Source organism: Schistocerca americana, chromosome 1, assembly GCF_021461395.2.
Source record: "Schistocerca americana isolate TAMUIC-IGC-003095 chromosome 1, iqSchAmer2.1, whole genome shotgun sequence".
Lineage (NCBI taxonomy): Eukaryota > Metazoa > Arthropoda > Insecta > Orthoptera > Acrididae > Schistocerca > Schistocerca americana.
This window is the reverse complement of record NC_060119.1, coordinates 617,310,513-617,334,412: the sequence shown is the minus strand read 5'-3', so window position 1 is coordinate 617,334,412 and position 23,900 is coordinate 617,310,513. Positions and strand designations below refer to the sequence as shown.

General features: G+C 39.6%; 1 protein-coding gene and 1 pseudogene across 7 annotated transcripts in view; both read right to left on the bottom strand.

Moving 5' to 3' along the window:
* The window catches only part of LOC124607350 (broad-complex core protein isoforms 1/2/3/4/5-like), a 331,766-nt gene that overhangs the window by 167,873 nt on the left and 139,993 nt on the right, over positions 1–23,900 (bottom strand). Inside the window, exon 6 of one of the 7 annotated variants that reach the window (XM_047139688.1) lies at positions 8,142–8,514. The exons of the other annotated variants lie outside the window; for them this stretch is intronic. Coding sequence (XP_046995644.1) covers positions 8,306–8,514 — 209 coding nt within the window. The 3' untranslated portion in view covers positions 8,142–8,305. Of the gene's footprint in view, positions 1–8,141; positions 8,515–23,900 lie in introns of those variants that run through there. 7 annotated transcript variants of the gene reach the window in all.
* LOC124560030 lies at positions 4,429–4,546 on the bottom strand (annotated as a pseudogene).

Genomic DNA, 23,900 nt, shown 5'->3' with positions numbered 1-23,900 from the left:
GCAGAGATGTCAGGCCTTGTGCAGTTACACAATTGTGCGAACTGTGTTTTATCTAAGTTTATTAAAAAATAACGACTATCATAGAAATAAACAGTTCAGATGAATTAAGAAACCTATGTATCAACATCTCTCTCCCTTTTTTTATTTCTCCTATGCCCTCCTCCCCCTTGCCATTACCCACTTTCTTGTTTCTTAACTTACAGGACATTTTGAAACATATGTTTTACTTACACTTTTTTGTTATACCACATGTCTTTATTAGTTTTTATCTGCATGATAAACGGAATTTCAATTAAATTTTGTGATTGTGTAGACATTGGATCACATATATTTCTAACTCAATAAGCTAGTGGAACTCAAAAACAAGTTTCTTAAATAATTTTATTGACAGTTTCAAATATTTGAATGGACCTTTTTAAACTACAACTCTCCTCAATTATGCCCCCCCCCCTTTATTTCAACTGTGTCCCCCCTCCCTGTCACTGCCCATTTCCTGGTTTTTTCACCTACAGGGCCATTTTACATATATGTTTTCCTTTGACTTCTTATCATACCATATCTCTCTATTAATTTTTTATCCGTGTTATAAATGGCATTTCAATTACAGTTTGTAATTGTTTAGGCATCGGATGACATATTCTTCTGACTAATGTGTAACAGTTCAGATGTATACCATGTTTCTTCAAAAATAAGTAAGTAATGAATAAAACATAAAATGGTTAGATTGCATAACATTTTAGATGTTTTACATCTAGATATTCTACGTTCCTTTTGTTTTCCTTCACTCCTAAAAACTGTATTTCCTTAATATTAATTAATTTACTTTAATGTGTATTTTTGACAGATTAGGCTTGACTGATTGTAATTTCATGGATCGTTCTGTAGCTTGTATTTTGCATGCTTACATTTTTGAATGGAGCGTAAAATATTGTATATTCTTACATTCATAAATCCCATTACTCTTTTACTTTTTATTTATTTTATTAATGTTTTCATGTAATATCAATCAAGTGCAGAATTGTGATTTGGTCAAGACTGTCATCTTTGACTTGCATTGCTACTCATCAAATGCTGCCCCTTTTGTCAACAGGCCATATTGTAATCTTGTTAAAATTTTTCATTTTTATTGGCAATTATGGTTTTCAGTAGTAACGTATGTCAAAGCACGTATGACATGAGATAGATATGCAATAATTTTTGTGAGTATTTCCACTAATTTAATGGTTTTTCCTGTTCTGATCGTATTTTGTTTACATTGTCACATTATACACTTTTTTATGTTGTGCAGCTGCCGTTGATGATCGTTTAAGACTGAAACCAGTAACAGAATATATAACATTATCACTGACAGTACAGTGTTATGTATTTTGTAAAATATTTTGATGTAGCGGTGCCTGTGGTCTTATTGCATGTCTTGAGAACCTTGCTTTCAATGTATGCGACAATTAAAATCATTCATCATCTATAGCCTTTGCTATGCATTAAAGTGTCAGGTGATCCATCAGAAGAAAGTAAGTACTGGTGTCCCAGTGTTTTCTAGTGAGACACACAGATGGTAGTTGTCATCTGTGAACACTGTATTCAAACAAACACATGCAATGTGGCATCTTAATGCAGTGCAAGTTGCAAGGGCCGTCTGCCTGATCCAAAAAGGATGGAATTTCCGTTATGTTGGTGGAGATGCCAACGCGTCTCCATGTGCAACCCATAGGTTGTGGACATGATGCAGGGAGACAGGTCAGTACACACGATGAGTTCAGCAAGGTCGCCAATGCATTACAACCTCATGTGAAGATTGATATCTGGTCATTTGTGCATTGCGGCATAGTATGGATACCGCCAGAGGACTGCAAGACTATCTCAGAAGGACCACTGCGTCCAATTAGTCTGTAATGAACAGGTTATGAGAAAGGACCTTATTACCCCAATGACCTCTTCAAGTACTCAAGTACCCCATTTGTCACAACAATATTTTGCAGTTCGCCTTCAGTTCTGTCATTCCCATTTCAACTGGCAACTTGGTCACTGGCGAAAAATTGAACACAACCTGTTGCACCATGTGGTCACTGCTGCATATGGTGGTGGGCTCTAATTCCTATGCCAGGGCCTATGTAGCAGGCGTCAACTGCGATGTCATGCGAAGCATGGACACTGGAGTAATGGAATGACCGGCAGCGAGTCTTGACGTAAACCCCGTCATGTACATGTGGGATTTGCCCGACAGACATATTTGTGCCAGTCCTATTCCACACGCAGTCTCCAAGAATTATCATGGACTCTCATTGAAGATTGGGAAAGGACACCACAGGGTGATCTCTATAGACTTACGCAGAGCATGCCACATAAGCATCAGATAGTGATAAATGCTCATGAAGGGCATACAAGTTACTGTAACTCTCAAAGTCCAATGAAAAGCATCCAGGGTGACGAGATGAATGATTGTTTGCACTTCATTGTCAACATCTGTTGGACATTTCAGTTCTTTCTATGTAAACGAACAAGAATGTTGTGATGTTTGGTTGAGTACTTAAATTCTGGAAGATAAATGTATATATAAATATACCAAGTCCTGAATTATTGCTCAATGGAGTAAGGCAGACACTCAGAGTAATGTTCCCATGATTCTTTTGAGCAGTGTAATTCCCTAAGGCCGGTATTACACTATCATATTTCTTTGACAAAGATGTGATCAAATATTCATCAAATTTGTTTGAAAAGATATCTGACGTGGTGCTAAAAAGGGGTACTACACTGTCGTCATATTTTTTTTATCAAATTTCAAGATGGCGGACAACAATCTCTTATTATGTGCTGAAGTTGCTAATGCCACAATTGCACTGTGTGTGTATTTGGAAGAAAAGCGGCAGAAAAAAAGAAAACACGCTTGGATGAAGCCATAGGTATTACATAGATATAGTAAAAGCATTCAGCAAAATGTGTTACGAGAGATGCTTGTGGAAGACGTAAAATACTTATGAATGATGAGAATGTGTTTCAGTATTGCTCAGTAAAGTGGGTTCTCACATTACAAAAGAGAATACTCTTTTGAGAAATGCTATATGTGCAGAAGATAAGCAAACTGTAACACTGGGATTTCTTGACACAGGAGAGAGAGCTACTCTAGTTTACAATATAGCATTCAAATATAACATTTTACATTAACCAAAAAAATTCCTGAGAGGTGTGAAGCAATTTATAAAGCACTGAAGGGGAAATATGTGAATTTAAATAAATGTTTAGTATACTATTTGCGTGATAAGACCTATTTTTATTTGTGAATAATTTAATTAATGGAATTAGTGTCCCAACAACTACAAAATTAATAAAAAGTACGAAACAGATGATGCGCTTTTTAACTTGTGGCATCTAGAGTTCAAGAATAAACATAGTAGAATGGAAAGCTAAGAAAGAATTTCTTTTATTTTCTATTCTCAATTCCGGCTTGCTGAAAAGCTGCCTGGATGTTTCCAGATGTAGAGGTGAATGGCTGTATCTGTGATTGTGGACATGAAGTCGCCTGCAGCATATTGCACTTGACCATCAACACATAATTAATAGTGCACTGTGCCCCTTGCTCACCCCCAACCTTGTCGAGGCAAGTTTATGAAAAAAAATAATAATAAAAAAAAAAAAAGCACACCAATTTTGAAGCCATATTTACAAACACACTACAGAGATGTCAAATAGCTGTGGCGACGCAAGCACTCCTGCGGTTACATTTCACACTGCAGTGAACAGAAGATGAACAACTTTTGTGATCAAATCTATGGCAAGGCCTGAGATTTGATTATATTTATTTGATGACAGGTGACATTTGACAAAGTTCCCTATTACACCATCAAATTTCTTTGACATAAATATTTGACATATCAACTTGACAAATAAATATGATAGTGTAATACCGGCCTAACAAGGGTGTGATGATGGAAGATATTGAAAATCATTAATCTACAATAGATTAATGACTAATTCAATACAGAATATAATGATGATAACAACTGTTATTGGAGTTTCAAACTAATGTAGAGGTCTTCTTCCCTGGGAGTTTTGGAAATCTCATTGACGAACATATATATGTTACGGCCAAAGCCCAAAGGCCGCCAAATAGTGAATTGGACAGTCATTTCGCACTCTTGCCAAGAGGATTGGTCAAAGTCCGATTACTTAAAAGAATTGGCATACGTCTGACTTTGGCCAAGCATTTTGTAAACTGGCTGGAGATTCCTGGCTTAAATGTGATGTGATTGCACATAAGCTGGGAAATCTCTGGCTATATCGCAGTGCATGCTATGATCACTCAACAATGTGTAGTAGGCAGCACTTCTCTCACTTTCAGTGTTAACTGTCCCTTGCACGTGATAGCTGCTGCTACTATTCGGTCGAGTAGCTCCTCAATTGGCATCACGAGGCTGAGTGCACCCCAAAAAATGGCAACAGCGCATGGCGGCCTAGATGGTCACCCATCCAAGTGCCGACCATGCCCGAGAGTGCTTAACTTCGGTGATCTCATGGGAACCGGTGTAACCACTGCGGCAAGGCCATTGCCAAGAAAACACTATGCAATTGCAAATGCCATAAGAGCTTAATTTGTTGTTGTAGTAAGTGAATATTGGTTGTATTAGAGAAGATTTATAAAGTGAATAGATTGTATCAAGTTTATACTTTTTGTTAGTGAGATTGATAAAATAAACAGATTGCATACAGCCTGAAATTATACATAGTCATCCACTCTTTATTTACTTTCCGATTCTGGCCAATCTGTCTAAACACTTCGGAAACTGGCCAGCCAGATCTCAAACACAAGAAAAGATCAGACAGTGGCCAGTCAATTTACAGCAATGTTGGCTGTTTCCTGACTTATACAATTTGAAACTGTTCAAGCAAATCTGCTTTGTGTGTTTCTTCACAGTTTGGTCGATTGGTCCCAGCCCCTTTACGAACTAGCCGGCTGAATCCCAAAATCAGGAAAAGATTGGACACTTGCTGCCCAATTTGAAACGACATTGGCCACATCATGACTTAGTTGACCAGTTCGCCCTTTGGCCAATTTCAGGCTTTGATCATAACATATACATATCAATCAGCTAATTACTACCACAGAAAATTATTTCATAGTAAACAGTGTCTTCATGAACAGCGTAATACTGATGCACCATAAACAATGATTAAGGATGTTTGAAATGCTGATAACATGTCTGTTAAGCAGAATTGCGTGTATAATAAGCATTACTTTAATCAAAGTTAAAACACATGTGCAGAAAGCACTAAGTACTGTGGATGTATTCGTACTTAGTACAATGATAAAACCAATTCTTTTTGTAATTTTGTTAGTGGAAAATAAGAGTTCATTATTTTATTCCAAGCCAAGGTCTCCTTAATAGGTCTGAGACTCCACTACTGTTGGTAGAGCATCAGAGGCCAGGAACATCCTATAGCTTTGTTTTTCTATACACAGAACATATCGAACTGTGCTTTCCACACAGTTACACATGTAACAACAATTACGGGGACATATTGCTACATCCTTTTAAGACACCACGTTGAGATGCTGATAAGCACATAAGAAGTTGAAATGACTGCTATATAGGCAAACTTCCATTCCACATCAACCACCACATAACCATTTGAACAATATAGGAGATCAACCTTCTAATTTTTTTAAAAAAAAAGTAACAGGAACCAAACGCATAGTACAAACACATTAGGTTTTAGATAAGAATACATGTAACTCATTTTTGTGCTGTAAATCAATCTACAACAGTCATTAACATTTACAGCCCATGTAGTCGTCATCACCACCACCACCATCATCATCATCATCATCATCATCATCATCATCATCATCATACTGTGAAAATCATTCCATAGATTGTGTGTACACAGTTTACACACACGCACAATGCTAAGAAATTAGTTACATAACATTTTCCCACACTTTTCACAAACTATGAAGAAATTGAAATACTATGTTCCATTGATGGTTGCTAAGATATTAAGACTATATATTCAGAATTAATAAAGGAAAATGCTGAGGACTTGTTAATTTAGTTGCTTTTTATTACTCTGATATTTGAATACTAGCAGCAATAAGTCTGAAAATATTTTCACACTATAAGCATGAATATAATGTATACCAGTCTAGTCTGTTCTCAAATAAATACATCCCAACAGAAGCAAATATATTTTATGCTGGAAGTACAATCATGCAAACAGACAGAGACCAAGAGGCTACTTCATTTTGTATTCTCATTACAGGAAAGTTCACAGTACGCTTCAGCTTTGCTCCGTTAGCACCAATCCTTACCCCCTGTTAGAGCTAAATAGATCCTTCCACAGCTACTTACAGATCAAAAGCTTTATCAATTGACCTTATTCATGACACTATATGAGGACTTTACCCTTGCCCTTTGCTGCTCTCTCTCCCTCCCTCCCTCTGTGTGTGTGTGGGGGGGGGGGGGGGCCTTGGAGGGCAGGGTTGCTCAGAAGTCAGTCCAGTAGCAAGAGAATATTTGCTCTGAAAGATATACACTTGGATTAAAATAACACTGTGATTGAGAATTCTGTGAGTCATGGAGTAATACTTTCTTGAGCACCACATGCTTATAGTGTTGCAGGTGCTGTAAGCAGTGCAAAGACTCATCAAGCATTACTGGCTGCACACTGGTAACAATGTCTCCCTCCACTGCAATCTGTCAGTCACAAAGTTTATTTGAATTGCAGTTTAATATCAGTAACAAAGCACATTTTATACAATGCTCTGACACTGAACAATTCAAATAAATTTTAACAGTGTTAAAGGCTTTTCAACATTTGGTCATATATACAAGTAAGAAGCTGTTCACTACACAAATATTCTTCATTATTTACAATTATATGTGGGTACCACTCCACTATAAAGCACTTTGTGAACTAAACAATCCAAACTGCTTCACCTTCACTTTAACAACAGAAATTTCATTGAGTCAGCAAATTCTCCTGATCACTGTTGCATCTTTTGCAATGCAACTGATTTGAAATTTAACCAGAATTACCCATCCTTGTAGCCTGCTTCCCAGTCACCAATTCATGTCCTCTTACTTTCATTAGTTTCATCTCATTAACATCATATTATCATACAAAAAAGAAAATTAAATGTTAGGATCACAAACAGGCACAAAGACCAACCAGACTACCAATTTCTTGCACTGCTAATACAAGCATAAAAAATGATTACAGCTCTCTAGCTTTCAGAAAAATAGGTATTCTCTTTCAGAAACAAAGAGGAGTTCTTTGGGGAGGTTGGGGAGGGGAAGAGGTTTAGTTCATTATCTTCCTCTTCATAACAGTTTCCTTTTGCTTCCTGATGGATAAAGGATTTGTTGTTATGAAAGCCAAGAGTGCTGTGGTCTCCTTTTATGTGTTTTATGGGCAGTACTGGGAGTTGCATCCCTGAAAGGATTGGCCATCCATTCTCTTTCTTTTTCATTTTTAAGTCATATTGTAAGATATATCTCAGATTTCATGAAGTAATATGACTATCTTTTTCAAAATAATTTAGGATGCAACAAATGAAGTTTTAGAATTTACGATGGGTTATTGCCACTGACTAAAATCTCTCAAATATAATGTGTAAGCACATTTTTTCCTAAAATTATCACACATTATATTATTTGGCAGTGCACCGAGATATGATCCACAACTGATATTTCAATTATAAGCATAAAACAAAATCTGTTGCTGGTTGTAAATGCCCTGTATTAACAACTGTGGATTCAGAAAGAACAGCTCAGAGTGGAACAAGTAGTCAGCAACCCATTTGTGTGTCATAACAAAATCTAAGAGAAGATTGAGGGAAACTGGGTTGTAGTATCTTTTTTGTTGCATAGTAGAACCCTTAAAAGTAAAGAACTGAGTGACTCTATTGCAACACTCATTGAATACCAGTAAGCGGAATTTCAGTAGTTCTCCCATTAACTTAATGTACTTAAAAAACAAAATCTGCTAATCCAGATAGATCATACTCAACAATTTCAAAGCCATTAAAAATTGATGATACTACAACAGTCAGAGAATTTACAAGGAAATACAAAAATAATTTTTTTCATCTTTATCAAATGGCACATGAAAAAAAAATTCTGACTGAAAATACCAAAAAGGTGTTATTACACTAATAAATACACAAGAGTTCACGTAGAAGAGGAAGAAATGTTTCTATGAAAGGAACATATTTAATTTAGGTACAATCCCTACACTGCCACCAATAACAGTCTGACCCAGCACAAATAAAATCCACTGTTTCTTCTGGAAAACAGTTGACGCATTCTTATCAAGTAGTGGCAGGAGGATGATTATGGGAGGAACATGTCAGTACAACATTTGAGTCAACTGACACACAACGGCCTCTGCAACTGAATGCACTGTACTTAGAACAACGCCAAAAGATCCTGTTCCTATTTTTGCGTTCGCAGATAAAGGTGTAACCACTCATTTTCAGCTGGAGTTTACCTCTTCGACTATACGTAAGCCTTCCAGAGCCTGAAACAAATGTACACATCAGTACTGCGTAAAAGTGAAGAGGATGTTATACTGGCTACTGCTGACCAGCTTCTGAACCGTTTCCAAGCAAAGTTTTCCACAGTCACAAAAACTATTTCATAAAATTCATCTCACTCACAAAACAATACAAATGCAACAATATCTTCTGTGATTGTAGCATATTTTTAAAATAAAAAAAGTAAGAAAAACTCACTCCGAATTCTAGTACAGTACTTTCATGTAGATCTGATGGGAGAAATTTTAAAATCACTGTTCTCAAGCTAAAACTAAACTCTGCAATCAGGTTCTGAAGACCATGCACACAATGTCAATAAACCGCTGTGTCATCTTTTGCCATGTGGATGTGGTGTGGAGAGGCAAGGGGTCAGCATGCTGCTGTCTCGACTGTTGTCGACTTTGAGACCTTGGAGTCCCTACTTCTCATTCAAGTAGCTCTTCAACTGGGACCAGGAGGATGACTTGTGCCCGTTTCAGACCTGCCACCATGAAAAAGACCCTGGAAGTATGAGGAATTGAACCGACACCTTCCGCACGAAATTCAGATGTGCTGACCACTCAACTACAGAGGCAGATCCACTACTCTCAAACTAAGTTAAATTTACTAATTATAAATCCAATACTATAAGCACAATTTAAAAAATAAAAAAGTAAAAAAGAAAATGGAATTTTTGTTAGAGATACTATGTTTGTAACATAGGATCAATGACCTAATAAATCAGCTTTTCCAAATAGCACACGAAAGACTACAGCTGATATTTTCATCCCTTTGCCTGTAAAAAAAGAAGAAAAGTCAGAAGTTATCATGGCAAACGTGTTGTAATCTCAGTTCACTACCAATGGTTAACAAATATTTCAGTTACATACCTTGAGAAATATATGTCCATCAGGATTACTTCACCAGCCGCTACACGTTCTGCCAGCAGCAACAACTGATTTTCAAATGCAGTCCAATTTCACGAGAAAATGACGCTCCTTCATAATTAAAAAATTGTAACAGTTGTGCCGTAGCTCCATGCCAGCACAATGTGAATATATTTTCTCTATGAAAACATCATGTGGTCGAGCAATATCTATTTATGCTATGGCATTCATTTTGTGTTGGTAATTTCTGTACTGGTGTACACAAATCTTCAATCGTTTTTAACTACAGAAAATGTAATCCAGCAGTAATGGTCATACCATTACATGCAAATGAGAAAGCAGTATTCACACACTAATGTCTACAGCTAAAAAACAACCAGTTTATCTTCTTCTTCTTTAGTCATAACACATGCAACAGAAGCTTTCTCTTCAGGAATGACAATTAGACTTCAAAGACAGGAAACTGAAAAATTTCCAATTTGTACACTTCCTATTAGACTCGCAACAAACCCTGCATGTTTAGCTGATCATATGAATATCTGAATCCTACGCTTTACACAAAACGTCAACTTCAAGGAATAGATGAAAGGATATATTGAGTTGCATATTAATTCTACTTTTACATATCTATAAGGATGTATGATCATATTCTCACTCACTTCTTGCGACATGTTTTTGAAAGTAAATGCCAAAAGAAAGGGAGCGATACAGAAGGAAAAGCATTATTTGGATCACTGGCTGACATCATATTTTGTTTCAACCTTAAACATCAGCATGATATGAAGTGTACACAGAATTAATCCATATTTCTACTATACATTAAAGTACATAATGTTTCATTAACAATGCAGTTATGAAGGTTTATAAAACTGATACAAAAAGTGAGAAAGTGAAAATAGTTTACATAATTTACTCCTTAAAACAGTTGTTTGGGAACAAATATTACAACTGAAAAATTGGTGAAATGCAGGAAATGGGAACATAAAAAATCCCCAGGAAGATATAAATATTACCATGAACAAAGATCATTCAGTAAGATTGATAACATGCACTTTTAGTTTAATACACAAAAAGAAATGTCATTTAACTTACCTGCAACAGTTTTCTTAAAAGAATTTATTTTTACTTAAACACCGCTAGTAAGATTCTAGCTGCACATTGACGCATTTAGAAAGATTACTAGTCCAGTTTCTAACAATATGAAATCAATGGAACAAAACTGACACACTTTCAGAAATGCAGTCTGTAACAGTGCCAGGACAGAAACTAAATATGCGACTTTTACAAGCTTATTAATAATGGAATGATCTCTCTCTCTCTCTCTCTCTCTCTCTCTCTCTCTCTCTCTCTCTCACACACACACACACACACACACACACACACACACACACACACAGGGAGGGAGATGTGGAGTGGGGGAGGTGGAAGGGGAAGGGGAAGATGGTGGGGGGAGAGGGAGCGGGAGGAGGGGGAGGGGGGGGAGAGAGAGAGAGAGAGAGAGAGAGAGAGAGAGAGAGAGAGAGAGAGAGAGAGAGAGAGTGCCAACAAACAATTTTTCTTGTACAAATCATTAATTCATGAATGAAGGAAATGGAATACTTCAGAAAATGACTGAGTTTTTCATGATAGTTTTATTTCAGTTGCTTAATAAACAGGTAAACCAGTATTGACTTTCAATAAAATTATAGTTTAGGCTAAATACGGGAAAAAATATGAAATCTGAGAGTAGTTAAAATGCAGAAAATGAAACTTGGATATTATGCACGGGGAAAATTTTGTAGAATATAAGTATTTATTAATTTTTAGCACATACCAAAATGTTAAAATGCGAAACATTTGCTACTGAACAACTGAGCTACCCAAGCATGGCTCAGTATGGAAACATTCCCCAGGCTGTGGCTAGCCATGTCTCCACATCATCATTTCTTCAGGACAGCTAGTCCCTGAAGTTTCAAAGGAGAACTTCTGTGAAGTTTGCAAAGTAGGTACTAATAGAAGTAAAGCTGTGGAGATGGTTTATGAGTCATGCTTGGGTAGCTCAGTTAGTAGAGCACTTGCGTGTTAAAGGCGAAGGTCCTAGGTTCGAGTCCCTGTCTGGCACACAGTTTTAATCTGGCAGGAAGTGTCCATATTAAGTGCCTTTCTGAAGTCAAGGAATAGGTGCCAATGTCTACAGGCCTCTAGATATCACAGATGAACATAGAGCACTGAGTTTTATAAAATCTGTTTACAGAATCCATGTTGATTTATAATGAAAAGATTTTTGTAATTCAAAAATATCATCATAAATTAGCACAAAACACATTCCTTAATTCTACAACAGACTGGAGTCAACAACATAGACTTGGAATTGTGTGCGTTTGTCCTATGAAGCTTCTTCAAAACAAGAATGATCCGCATTTTTTTCCAACTGGTGGGTACCATTTGGTGCTCCTGTACCAACAATAAACTACTGCTAGAAGAGGAGCAAGTACTCTACACAAACAGAGATGTCTCATCCAGTCCACAGGTGCATCCATTGTAGATGCTTTTCTATTACACAATCACTAAGCTCAGAAACTGACATTTCAGTGTTGGTGAAATGATTAAAAGGAGGAACTGTCTTACGACCTTCTGTAGTGAAACAGTTTCAGAAGACTGGACTCAGTATTTCTTTTGATTTGGAGCCAGTACCGTCACTGAGAGACTGAACAGATGATTTCGTTCTGCTTATTGATTTGACAGGAAGCCAAAACTTCTTAGCATTTTCAGTTAGCAAAATCCTACTTTCAAATTCATTGAACATTTCTTGTTCTCTTAATATTTATTTTCTTTCTATTCAGTTTTTGTTTGTCAGCAAGACTTGAGCATCCTTGGTAGTGTTCCAGAATTAGTCTCGCTTATTAAAGGTAAGAATAATCTTATAGTATTAGGAGTGGAAAGTTGGCTGAAGCCAGAGGTGAACAGCAGCAAAATGCTAGTTAGATTTGAATATATATCCCATGGATAGGCTATGTGCCAATGGTGGTGGCATATTTATTGCCATAAAGAACTCTATAGTAGTAAAACTGTGATGAAGCTCTCTTTGATTTCACAGTACTGAACCACAATAGGTCTTCCCAATCTTTAAATTTTCCTGAGGAACATACTGACCTAAGGCGTATTGGGCAATGCTTTATAATTTTATACACTTCTGCTCCACATCTCTGTTCTCAGGGCCAAATATTTGATGTTCACTACTCACATACTCTGCAATTTGCATCCTACCATTATTTTCCTACCTTTCTTAACCTTTCTTGTAACACTATAGTATGATTAAAATTACTTCTTCGCTGACGTCTGTCACTTGCCAGTATGGTGTTTCCATATCGGTCGCTGCTCGGTTGTAGGCAATACACAAACAGGATGGGTCATTTCACAAGTGCTGTTACCTATGTGTAAAGTGGTGAAATGTTGGCAGCAGCGCCATGATGCATGATTGGAATGCAAGATGCTCTGTTGACAGGTGAACTGGGGCAGATGATGCACTTTGTAACCCTGAATTTAAACTTATGTTCTAACCAATCACAACCTCGTGACATGCAATATATCCAAGAAAACAGCAGTGGGACTATCAATCACATTACCTTTGTTCACAGCTATTAAAACAAACTTCTACGGGCAAACTCAAGATAGAAAATTTTCAGTTTTAGCACTAAAAGCAAGCTGTAATTGCTCATTTTCATTGGTTACTTGAAACTATCCTCACACTGGCTATACAAGCTGATGCATTATCAATTGATGAACTGTCTTAGTTGGCACTTCGTTACAGGTTACAGGCAAGACAGGCAGATTACAAAAGAAAAAAAGACTGATAGGAAGAAAAATAAGAGCAAATAACAAAGTCAATACAACGATGAAAATGATGAGGGAAAGGATTACAAATAAAAAGTAACATCTGGACCAATTATCCGAATAAAAATAATAACCAGTCATTTTGATAAATATTTAAAAATAAAAAAAACTTAAAGCAGTTGATTGAGATTTAATCCCATGATCATCTAGGCATATGGTATGTAACTTAAACCACTATGCTACACCACCACTCTGCAGTGCAGCGTTATGTTTATGATTCTAAAGACCAGTAGCAACTGTGATTTGCTACCTTCATGTAGTTCGGCCACAAGTAATGTCGTACATACCTTATCTAACGTAGACCACCTTCTGTGATTATGATAATTGTTCATATAACATCAAATTGCATCTTGTACAAAAGGATTCAGTAGTGTTCCATTACTGCATATTTCATTACCATCATTTTGTGTGTATTGCTTTTGGTGTGGTTATCATGTCTGATGAAATGCAAAATAGAAGGGGCATACCCACTATTTGGAATCCTAACACATCAAGAAAGAAAGCTGCACAAGGAACTGACCATTCACTGTGACAATGTGGCAATTGTGAACAGTGCAGGCATAACATTGAGTGCCCTCATTGGAGGAAACCAGCTCCAATGTGTGAAGTGTCAACCAGCAAGCAAGTTTATCAGACTATAGCACTCATTGATGCTACCACAGGCTTATGACCACTGATACCCACCTTTATGTTTACTGATTAGAAAGGTTCAGGTCTGTTTGTCGATGTGACATCTAAGACTGTGTCCTCTCTAAAAATCTGCCCAAAGTAAGTTTTGGGCAAGACATTCAGAACAATCTCACACAAATCTCTCTCCGACATTAGTTTTGATCACGACTTTTCAATTCTACAGCTGGCAACTTATGTCTCACACTGTTACAATAACATGATCAGGAATTTTTCCCCCAATATTCTGCAAGTTCTCTCAGAAGCATTCTGTCACTACAGCTCCTGATGCAGGTAGTCGATATCAAGATCCAATGTTTGACCCACGTTTGATGCCAGCACTTCAGTCTGGAACCGCGCGACCGCTATGGTCGCAGGTTCGAATCCTGCCTCGGGCATGGATGTGTGTGATGTCCTTAGGTTAGTTAGGTTTAAGTAGTTCTAAGTTCTAGGGGACTGATGACCTCAGATGTAAAGTCCCATAGTGCTCAGAGCCATTTGAACCACGTTTGATGTTTATGTTTACCTAGACTAATTCACATTCATAATCTGTAGTGACAGCAGTAGAAACTATAGAGTTCTTTATGGCAATAAATATGCCACCACCAATGGCATGTAGCCTATCCTTGTGATATACGTTCCATTCTAAGTTTAGTTTTTTTGCTGCTGTTCACTTCTCGTTCCAACCAACTTTTCATTAGTAATATTATGTGATTATTCTTATCTTTAATAGGCAAGACTAATTCTGGAACATTACGAAGGATGCTCTAGCAGTTTACTAACAACACATTATCATATGGCTGACATGTCTTTGATTTCAGCAGTCATTTCATCATAGCACTTAAAAGAAGACCAGGTGCACATCACAGGAGGCACTCCGCTACCTGAGTAGCAGCCTCCTTTGTGTAGTGCGCATCTGATCTACTGAGGCAGACCCTAAAATTGTCCACTCGATAGTAGAGGTTGAGTTGGGGTTGTGTTGATAGGGGAGGAGACCAGACAGTGAGATCATCAGTCTCATCGGATTAGGGAAGGATGGGGAACCATCCCAGCATTTGCCTGGAGCGATTTTAGGGAAATCACGGAAAACCTAAATCAGGATAGCCGGACACGGGATTGAACCGTCGTCCTCCCAAATGTGAGTCCAGTGTGCTAGCCACTGCGCCACCTCGCTCAGAATGGAGGTTGACAAATTTGCATCTGCGCCTCTGTGTTAGACCTTCCACTCAGCTGCAAACCAGAGGTCCATTATCAACTCTACCAACTCTACATACTACGTTGCAAACAGTGAGCTCGGCTTGCACCTTGCATGGTTTGCTAGCTGCCTTCGCCAATTCAGTTATCTGAGTAAGGGAACCTAGGATAGCCTCAGAACTTAAGCGGCAAGTGTCATTTGTGGTGATGTGAGCTACAATTTGTATTCTGTTGCACCTGTTAGCAGATCCTACTCCACATCTAAGACAAGATCTTTCAGCAAACATACGAAGTGCACACTTGCATTTTTCTCTATCTGTCTGCTATTTCCCTGAAGGGCTCCATTAACTGCCTAACACCTGAGCTTCAATGGACACATCCCCAACCTATGTAATTGCACAGAGTTAAAAGTGAAGGGAAAAGATCCAGAATGAGCTTGGAGGAGGGTGGGGAGGGGGGGGGGGGGGGAAGGGGGGGGGGGGGTAGGTTTGGTCCAATTACACGAGTTCAGCCATCTACAGAAAGCAGAAAGTAGCTCTTCCTAACATCATTAACTTCCCTTAGCTATGTCTTATCTGTTGTACAAAGCGGTAACTGAACAGTATTATAGTTTTCTACAGTAACACTAACTACCTGACATTTAAGCTTAACTTCAACCTGACTGAGTCACTGAGATGGCAGGCAGTCCAATGCATGCAATGCATTCCAGCCCAGTATCACATTTTCAACATACTCAAACAAAATATCCAGTTTTGAAGCTGCAGCTGGTTATTACCTATTTCTTGCTACTAGTATCTCGGATGTGGTTGTCATTTTATTTTTTCAGCCACATAAACATCATCATATATAGGTAAACACATTTCCATGATGTACAGGGTGTGTCCGGAAAGTAACGTGTCATATTTTTTGTGATGTGACTATTTGTCACAGAGCAGACAGAGTGGTTGACAGGGCCTCAGCTTCTCAGAGGTAGGTTACTCAATTGCATCCGTACTCTTGGAGTGTTAGGACAGCTTCTTCTTTGAATCTCTACGTAGCAGTTGCGTCAAACTTATAATGGAGAGAACTTTAGGGCAATGATATGTGATTAAGTTTTGCGTGAAGCTCAACGAAATGCCACTGGAAACTCTTAGAATGCTTAATGAAGCCGTCAGAGATAGCTGACTGTCCAGATCACAACTGAACACATGGCACATGGCATTTAGTGAAGGTCAGGAGGAGGTCACTGAAGAGACCTATGCAGGACGCCCCTCAGTATCATGAATGGGTGACCATGGGACTTTTGTGTGTCCCTAACTGAATTCAGACTGGCAAACGAACTAACTGAATTCAGACTGGCAAACGAGTGTTTGCTTGATGTCGGAATTAATGGACTTGCCAAAGACAATTGTTCACAAGATTGTATTGGAGGACTTGGCCTTGTGGAAGATCTCCATAAAATGTGTGTTCAGAATTTTGATTGACTCGCAAAAGCAACACTGAGTGGAAGCTTGTGAAGAATTCAAGCAAGTCTGTGAAGATGATCCAAATTTACTGGACAACATTATCATTGGGCATGAGTAATCTATCTTTCAGTACAGTCCAGAGTAAAAAAGGCAGAGTGTAGAATGGCACACAATGTCATCGTCGCACCACAAGGAGGCTCGCATGAGCAAGTCCAGGATGAAGTCCATGCTCATTGTTTTATTGAGACAAAGGGGATAGAGTACACCTTGAGTTTATAGCTCTTGGCCAGACTGCCAACACTCAATTTTACTAGGAAGTGCTCCACAGACTGAATCACAAGGTCACTCACTCTCCAAAAGGAGTTCCACGCTTCGTGGGAACTGCACCAAGACAACGCATCAGCTCACACTGCCTTTGTTGTCATGGCTTACATGACCTGGATCAGTGTCACAACAGTGTCGCAGGCATCCTACATGCAAGCTACTTTGACAGCTTCCCTGAAGAGCATCCCGATTGAGGAGTTACAGAAAGCTTATGAGACATGGAAATCACACTGGCAAATGTGTAATGATGCAGAAGGGCCATACTTTGCAGAAGAACTTTCTATTAAGCATCACTTCGGTGCATTTTGTTTACACCTTTATTCCCAGTTCTTTCCTTTTTGCCATTCTTCATTATCTTGGCTACTAAATGAACTAATCCAATTTCTAATCACATTTTCTGGCAATGTTCTCTTTTGTTTTCTGTTTCTTGTACAATTTTTTAAATTCAAATATCCTATCATCTTACCATTTTTTTTCCTGTCCGTATTTCTTCTTTCAATTTCTGAAGAACTTACCTTCAGCAGTAACAATATGAGATAAAGCCTTCTTTTAAAAAATAAAAAAAACACCACACACAGAAGCATTATTCTAGTGAACATACTAATTCAAATTCATGATGAAAAAATTCTTTTAAGCTTTGTTCTAAATTGTCAAAATACCTGCACTGTTAACAAGCACTGCTGTATTGTTTAAAATACGACTGTGTGAATCAACTGTTTGCAAAAACTATACACTTATTCAACAATGCACCATCAGGTAGATGAGATGAAAATAATCAGGTAAGCATTTAATTTGGTACCAACAGATACACAAGAGCATGCAATGCTGTTAACAATATTCATTCTGCTTTTACATGCATTCTACACCTGAACCTGATACACCAAATGGGGATAGCCAACAAATATTCTTGAAACGTTCATCTAATGTTTTATACCTACCTATAACTAGATTTGTTGTAATAGGGATTATTTACTACAGAATGTTCAAGGAAACAATGCTTCTTTCACAAAGCTATTGCTGAGTTAGTCAATACCATTATTAAATTAACTACATGCAATAAATAAAACTAAAAAGATATCTGGAAGAAGATGCATAAATGTGAGATTTTGAGCACTTTGTAAGAAACAGAATTATGTTATGTGTGAAATTGATATACAGAGGCAAGTTATCAAAACGCCAAGTTAACACAAGGCTTTCAGCCTCCGGGATGGGGAAGTAAAAATAGGCTGACCAGAGTCTTATGATAGAAAGCTTCAATTAACCACAGTATAGACACCTGGAAACATGTTCATTTTGCTACAGATATAAAATTCCAAATAAATACAAGCAGACATGAATAAAATTAAATACAACACCTGTGGTAAGGAAATATGAGTATGTGGCAGAACTGACTGACTGCATTTGACTTATTCCACTACTTCAAAAGTACACTTTACATCAGTAGTTCCAGAAGCAAGAAGCACCAGTTCCACAAGCTCAATATCCAACATCTAAGTTGGTATTCTTGAGACTCCCACAATTTTCACATTTTGCAGTACAGCATCTTAAATCTTTACACACTGCTCTGCAAAACTTAAGGATTATACAGATACAGTAAAAAAATTTATTAACTACACTGTGGGAATGAATGAAAGTGGAGGATCATGTTTCCATAAGTCTCCCAGTTGTGTAAAGAAAAGTTTGACTCCCTTGGTGTGAGAACTAAAGCACTAAATACGGCTGGTCTTGAAGGAATGGGAAAAAGACAGTGTGCATCAATCAGTAAGCAGATATGATACACTGTGGTGGTAGTCTTCATTACTAAGGGCCCAGATACAACGTTTGGATAGCTTCAAACAAAGTAAACTCCAGGTTGGAATATCTAAAATAATAGGAGATGGATAGATTGCTATTCACCATAAAGATGACCCGTTGAGTTGTAGACAGGCACTACGAAAAGACTATTACACATACACTGAACAGCCAGAACATTATGACCACCAACCTACTACCAATACAAATCTGTCCAGACGATAACAGTGTCACCTGGTGAGGAACGACTGCTAGTCAGACACATGCAAGGTGCATGTACTATCAGTGAGTGTGCAGTCCATGTTTAAAATGGGGAAGGGGAGAAATCTATCTGTGTTTGACCATGGGCAGATTGTGATGGGTCAGAGGCTTGGCAAGAGCATTTCAGAAACTGCATGACTTGATGGGGAAACCAAGGTGAAACCACATCCAGATGTTGTGGGGTTGGGCAGCCAGCCCTCATTACATATGTCGAACATTGTAGGCTGGACAGGCTTGTAAAACAGGGCAGGCAGCGAACTATGAAGGGTCTAGCATCAGAGTACAATATGCCTGAACACAGGGCACCAAACACTCCTAAAGATGGGCCTCCACAGTCGATGACACATGCATGTGCCAATGTTAACAGTACGACATCGGCAACTAGACCTGAAATGGGCAGTGGAAGAGCATTGCATGATCTCACGAAGACCCATACCTCCTTCATCATACATGGATGGAAGAACAAAAATCCATCATCTTCCAGGACAACAGCTCCTTGAGACCTGTACTGTGGTACAGAGACGAGCTGGTGACGGTTCCATTTGCTCTGGGGAACATTCATAAGGTCATCCACGAGTCCAGTGTGGCTCGTGCATGACACTATGACGACCGATGAGTATCACATACTAGTTGCAGACAACGTACACATCTTCATAACAACCATGTTTCCTGACGACAGTGACACTTTTCAACAAGATAATATGCCGTATCACAAGACCAAAAGCGGCAAGGATGGTTTGAGGAACAGAGTGGTGAGTTCCAATTGATTTTCTGGCTCCCAACTCACCACATATGAACCTGATCGAATACATATGGGATGTGACTGAATGTGGCATCAGAGCTCATAACCCCCTCTCCGGGATTTACAGGAATCAGGTGATTTGCATGTGCAGATGTGGTGCCAATTTCCTCGAGCGACCTAAGAAGGCTTCATTGCTTCCACGTCACACCATGCTGCTGCTGTTATCCATGCCAAAGGTGCACATACCAGCTATTAGGTAGGCGGACATAATTTACTGGCCAATCAGTGAGTAGCTTTCAGCCAGAGCCTCCTCCAGCAAAGAAAAACACACACACATTTACACAATCAAGCGCATCCATGCACATATGACAGATCCCACTGGCAGCTCCGATTGGAATGCGACTGTTATGTGAACAGCAATTTGGAGTGGACCAGGAAAGGGGGAGGAGGGATAGCAAGGTATGAGAGGGGGGATAAAAGATCACTATCTAGGGGAGGCATGCAAGGTATAGGAACTGCTACACACAATACTGGGAGGTGGAGTGTGGATGAAAAAAATGTGAACAGAAAAGTAGAGGAATGGAGAAGGAGAAAGGATGAGTGGGTACATTGACAAAAGTTGGCACACAAAGATGGTGAGAGAATGTGAAAAGTGAGGAGCTGACAGGATGAGGGGGCGGAAGCTGTTTGGTGGAGAGTGAGAGCACAGTATGTTACTGTAGATTGAGGCTGGGAAAGTTTCAGGAGTGGAGGTTGTGTTGTTAGAAAAATGCCTATCTGCACAGTTCAGTAAAGCTGGTGGTGGAGGGAAGGGTTCAGATGGCCTGTTTTGTGAAGCAGCCATTGATATCCTGCATATTATGTTCAGCTTCAGGTTGTGCCAGAGTGGTCTACTCTGTTCTTGGCCACAGTTTGGTGGTGGCTGTTTATCCTAGTGGACAACTGTTTGGTAGTCATACCAATACAAAAAGCTGTGCTACAGTTACAGTGCAGCTGGTATACAACATAGCCGTTTCTACAGGTGGCCTGGCCTTCGATGGACAAGGAGATTTGGGAGTGGCATAGGGATGCACTAGCATGATGTGGAGGTTGGATGGGCGATGGAACACCACTTTAGGAGGGGTGTCTTGGGTAGGACATCCCTTATTTCAGGGCATGATATAACATAATCAAAGCCCTGATAAAGTATGTAGTTCCATTTTCCAATCTGGTGTGGTAATAGGTGATGAAGGCAGCACTCTTTTGTAGCTGGCTCTTTAAGGTTGGGGGAGGATTGGGTGCGTGTGGAAATGGCACTGGAAATCTGTTTGCAGATTAGGTCTGGGGGATAGTGCCTGTCTGTGAAGGCATTGGTACAAGCTTCAGCAAACTGGTTCTCACCAAGGCCTCCACAGACATGCAGTATCATATGGACCTAGTCCACAAACAGATTTCCCATACCATTTCCACCATGCACACATAGTCCTCCCACCATCCCCAAGGGCCAGCTACAAAAGAGAGCCCCTTTCATCACCCAATACCATGAGATGACTGGAACAACTGAACCACATACTTCATCAGCACTTTGATTATCTATCAACATGCCCTGAAATGAGGGCCATCCTACCCAAGCTCCTTCCCACTCCTCCTAAAGTGGTGTTCAGTTGCCCATCCAACTTCCACAACATCCTAGTCCACCCCTATACCACTCTCAATCCCAACTGCTTGCCACAGGGATCATATTCCTACGGAAGAATCAGGTGCGAGACCTGCCCAATACTTCCTATTACATTCCTGTCACAGGCTCATCTTACACCATCAAAGGCCAAGCCACCTGTAAAAGCAGCCACGTTGTATACCAGCTCTGCTGCAACCACTGCACAGCATTTTTGTACTGGTATGACTACCAACCAGCAGTCTACCAGAAAGAATGGCCACGGCCAAACTGTGGCCAAGAGCAAGTAGATTACCTTGTAGCACAACATGTAGCTGAACAAAATGCTTTCTTCACAACACGGGCCATCTGGATCATTCCCTCCATCATCACCTTTTCTGAACAGTGCATATGGGAGTTACCCTTACAACACATTCTCCACTCCTGAAACTGTCCTGGTCTTAACCTATAGTAATCTATTGTCCCCATAATCACCATCCAACAGTTTCTGTCCCCTCGTCCTATCACCACCTTCCTTTTCACATTTTCTCACCCTCTTTGGGTGCCACCCTCTGTCAATGTATGCACCTGTTCTTTTGCCCTCTCAACACCTCTCCCTTTTCTGCTACTCTCCTTTTCTGCTCCCCATTCCCTGCCCCTCCCCACACAAACATGCCACCTCCCAATGCTGCGCATCACTGCCTCTAGTCCCCACATGTACCGCTGGACAGTGCTCTTTTCTCCCTCCACCCATACCCTGCTCTCTGTCTCCCTTCCTTGCCCCACTCCATGACAGTTGGACCTGCTGGTGGTAGTGGTCTTGTGTATGTGAAGTGTGCTTGCTTGTAACAGGCTTTTTGTTGTGCCTGTCTGCAACTCAATGGGTCATCTTTATGGTGAGTAGCAATCTATCGTTCTCCTAATATTTTGGAGGACTTCACATGGAGAAGAATCATCGAGAAAGTGGAAGAAGTTTGAATTATGACGAGTGTAGCCCAGGAGTTTGGAACTGCTCACATCATTCTTTCAGGTACAGGGGAGCATTCTGAACCATAGGCACTGCTGCCCAAAGGACAGGGAGTGGTCAGTCACAGCTAACTACAGAAGCAGATGCATCAGGCAAGAAGGGATTCATGTCAAACAGTGGGTGCAATTGACACCACAATGAAATATTCATTCTGCTGCATAGTATGTGCTAATATGAAACTTGCTGGCAGATTAAAACTGTGTACTGGACTGAGATTTGAGTTCAGGACCTTTGCTGTTTGCAGGCAAGTGCTCTACCAACTGAACTATCCAAGCATAGCTTACAAGCCATCCTCACGGCTTTACTGCTGCCAGTACTTCATTTCCTACCTTCTTCAGTGAAGTTTGGAAGTTAGGAGATGAGGTATCGGTGGAAGTAAAGCTGTGACGATGGATCATGAGTTGTGCTTGGGTACCTCAGTAGGTAGAGCATGTACCCACGAAATGCAAGGATCCTGAGTTAGAGTCTTGATCTGGCAGATAGTTTACATCTGTCAGGAAGCTGCATTTGTAATGAAATTTAACAGGACTTCAAGACATTCAATCTCATGCTGCACAATAGTCCAGTGACTCAACTCCATGGAAGTGGTTTCCTTGCCTGACTATCAGTACACTATGTTCCATTTACACCCGTACATTGGGGGCACTATTTGTGATGATGCCAAGGACAGAGGGAATGGACCAATGAGGAACGGGTCACATGATCTTCTCAGATGAGAGCAGATTCAGTCTGAATAGTGATTCAGGATGTACCCTCATATGGTGTGAGGTGAAAACACGTAATGCACCCAGGAACATCGGCAAACCTGACCATTTTGGTGGTCCGCATGTTATCATGTGGGGAGGCATTATGTAGCATGGGTGTACTAACCTCAAAATCTTTGAACATGGTACACTTCCTGGTGAATGTTATTGTGGCACTGTACTCCCCTCCATGTGTGTCAAGGATGCATTCAGCCTTTATTTTATTTTTAAGGCTGACAATGTGCAACCGCATCAGATGGCACAGGCAGATGAGCTCTTCGAACATTAGGATTTTCAGTGAATGAACTGGCCTATCTGTTCCCCTGGCTTAAAGCCCATCAAACACATTTGGGATGCTTTGGGGAAACATATCAGCATATCCATGTGCACCAAGCACCGTTTGGCAGTCATCAACTATGCTGGTGAAGGAATGAAACACTCTATCACGAGATCTCCATACTAACCTTTTGGCCAGCACGGGAGCATGCTACAGAGCATGCGTTGCAGCCCATAGTGATAACACACTCTATTAAGATCCATGTACCACCTTTTGTAATGTCCAGGGGACCATCATAAATCAGGGAGACTTTATTGCAATTATTATCTTTAAATAAACATGTCATTCCTGTTTGTTTTCTTGTGTATTTCTTTCAATTACCTTCTGTAATATAGCATAGTGGTTCTTCCTATGTTTGGTCTCAGTTTCATCAATCTGTGTTGCTTGGCAGTGACACATCATGCAAAAGTTATCTCCACCATTAAGTTTTGCACACCAGAGTATATGAAAGACTACCGCTATGGTTAT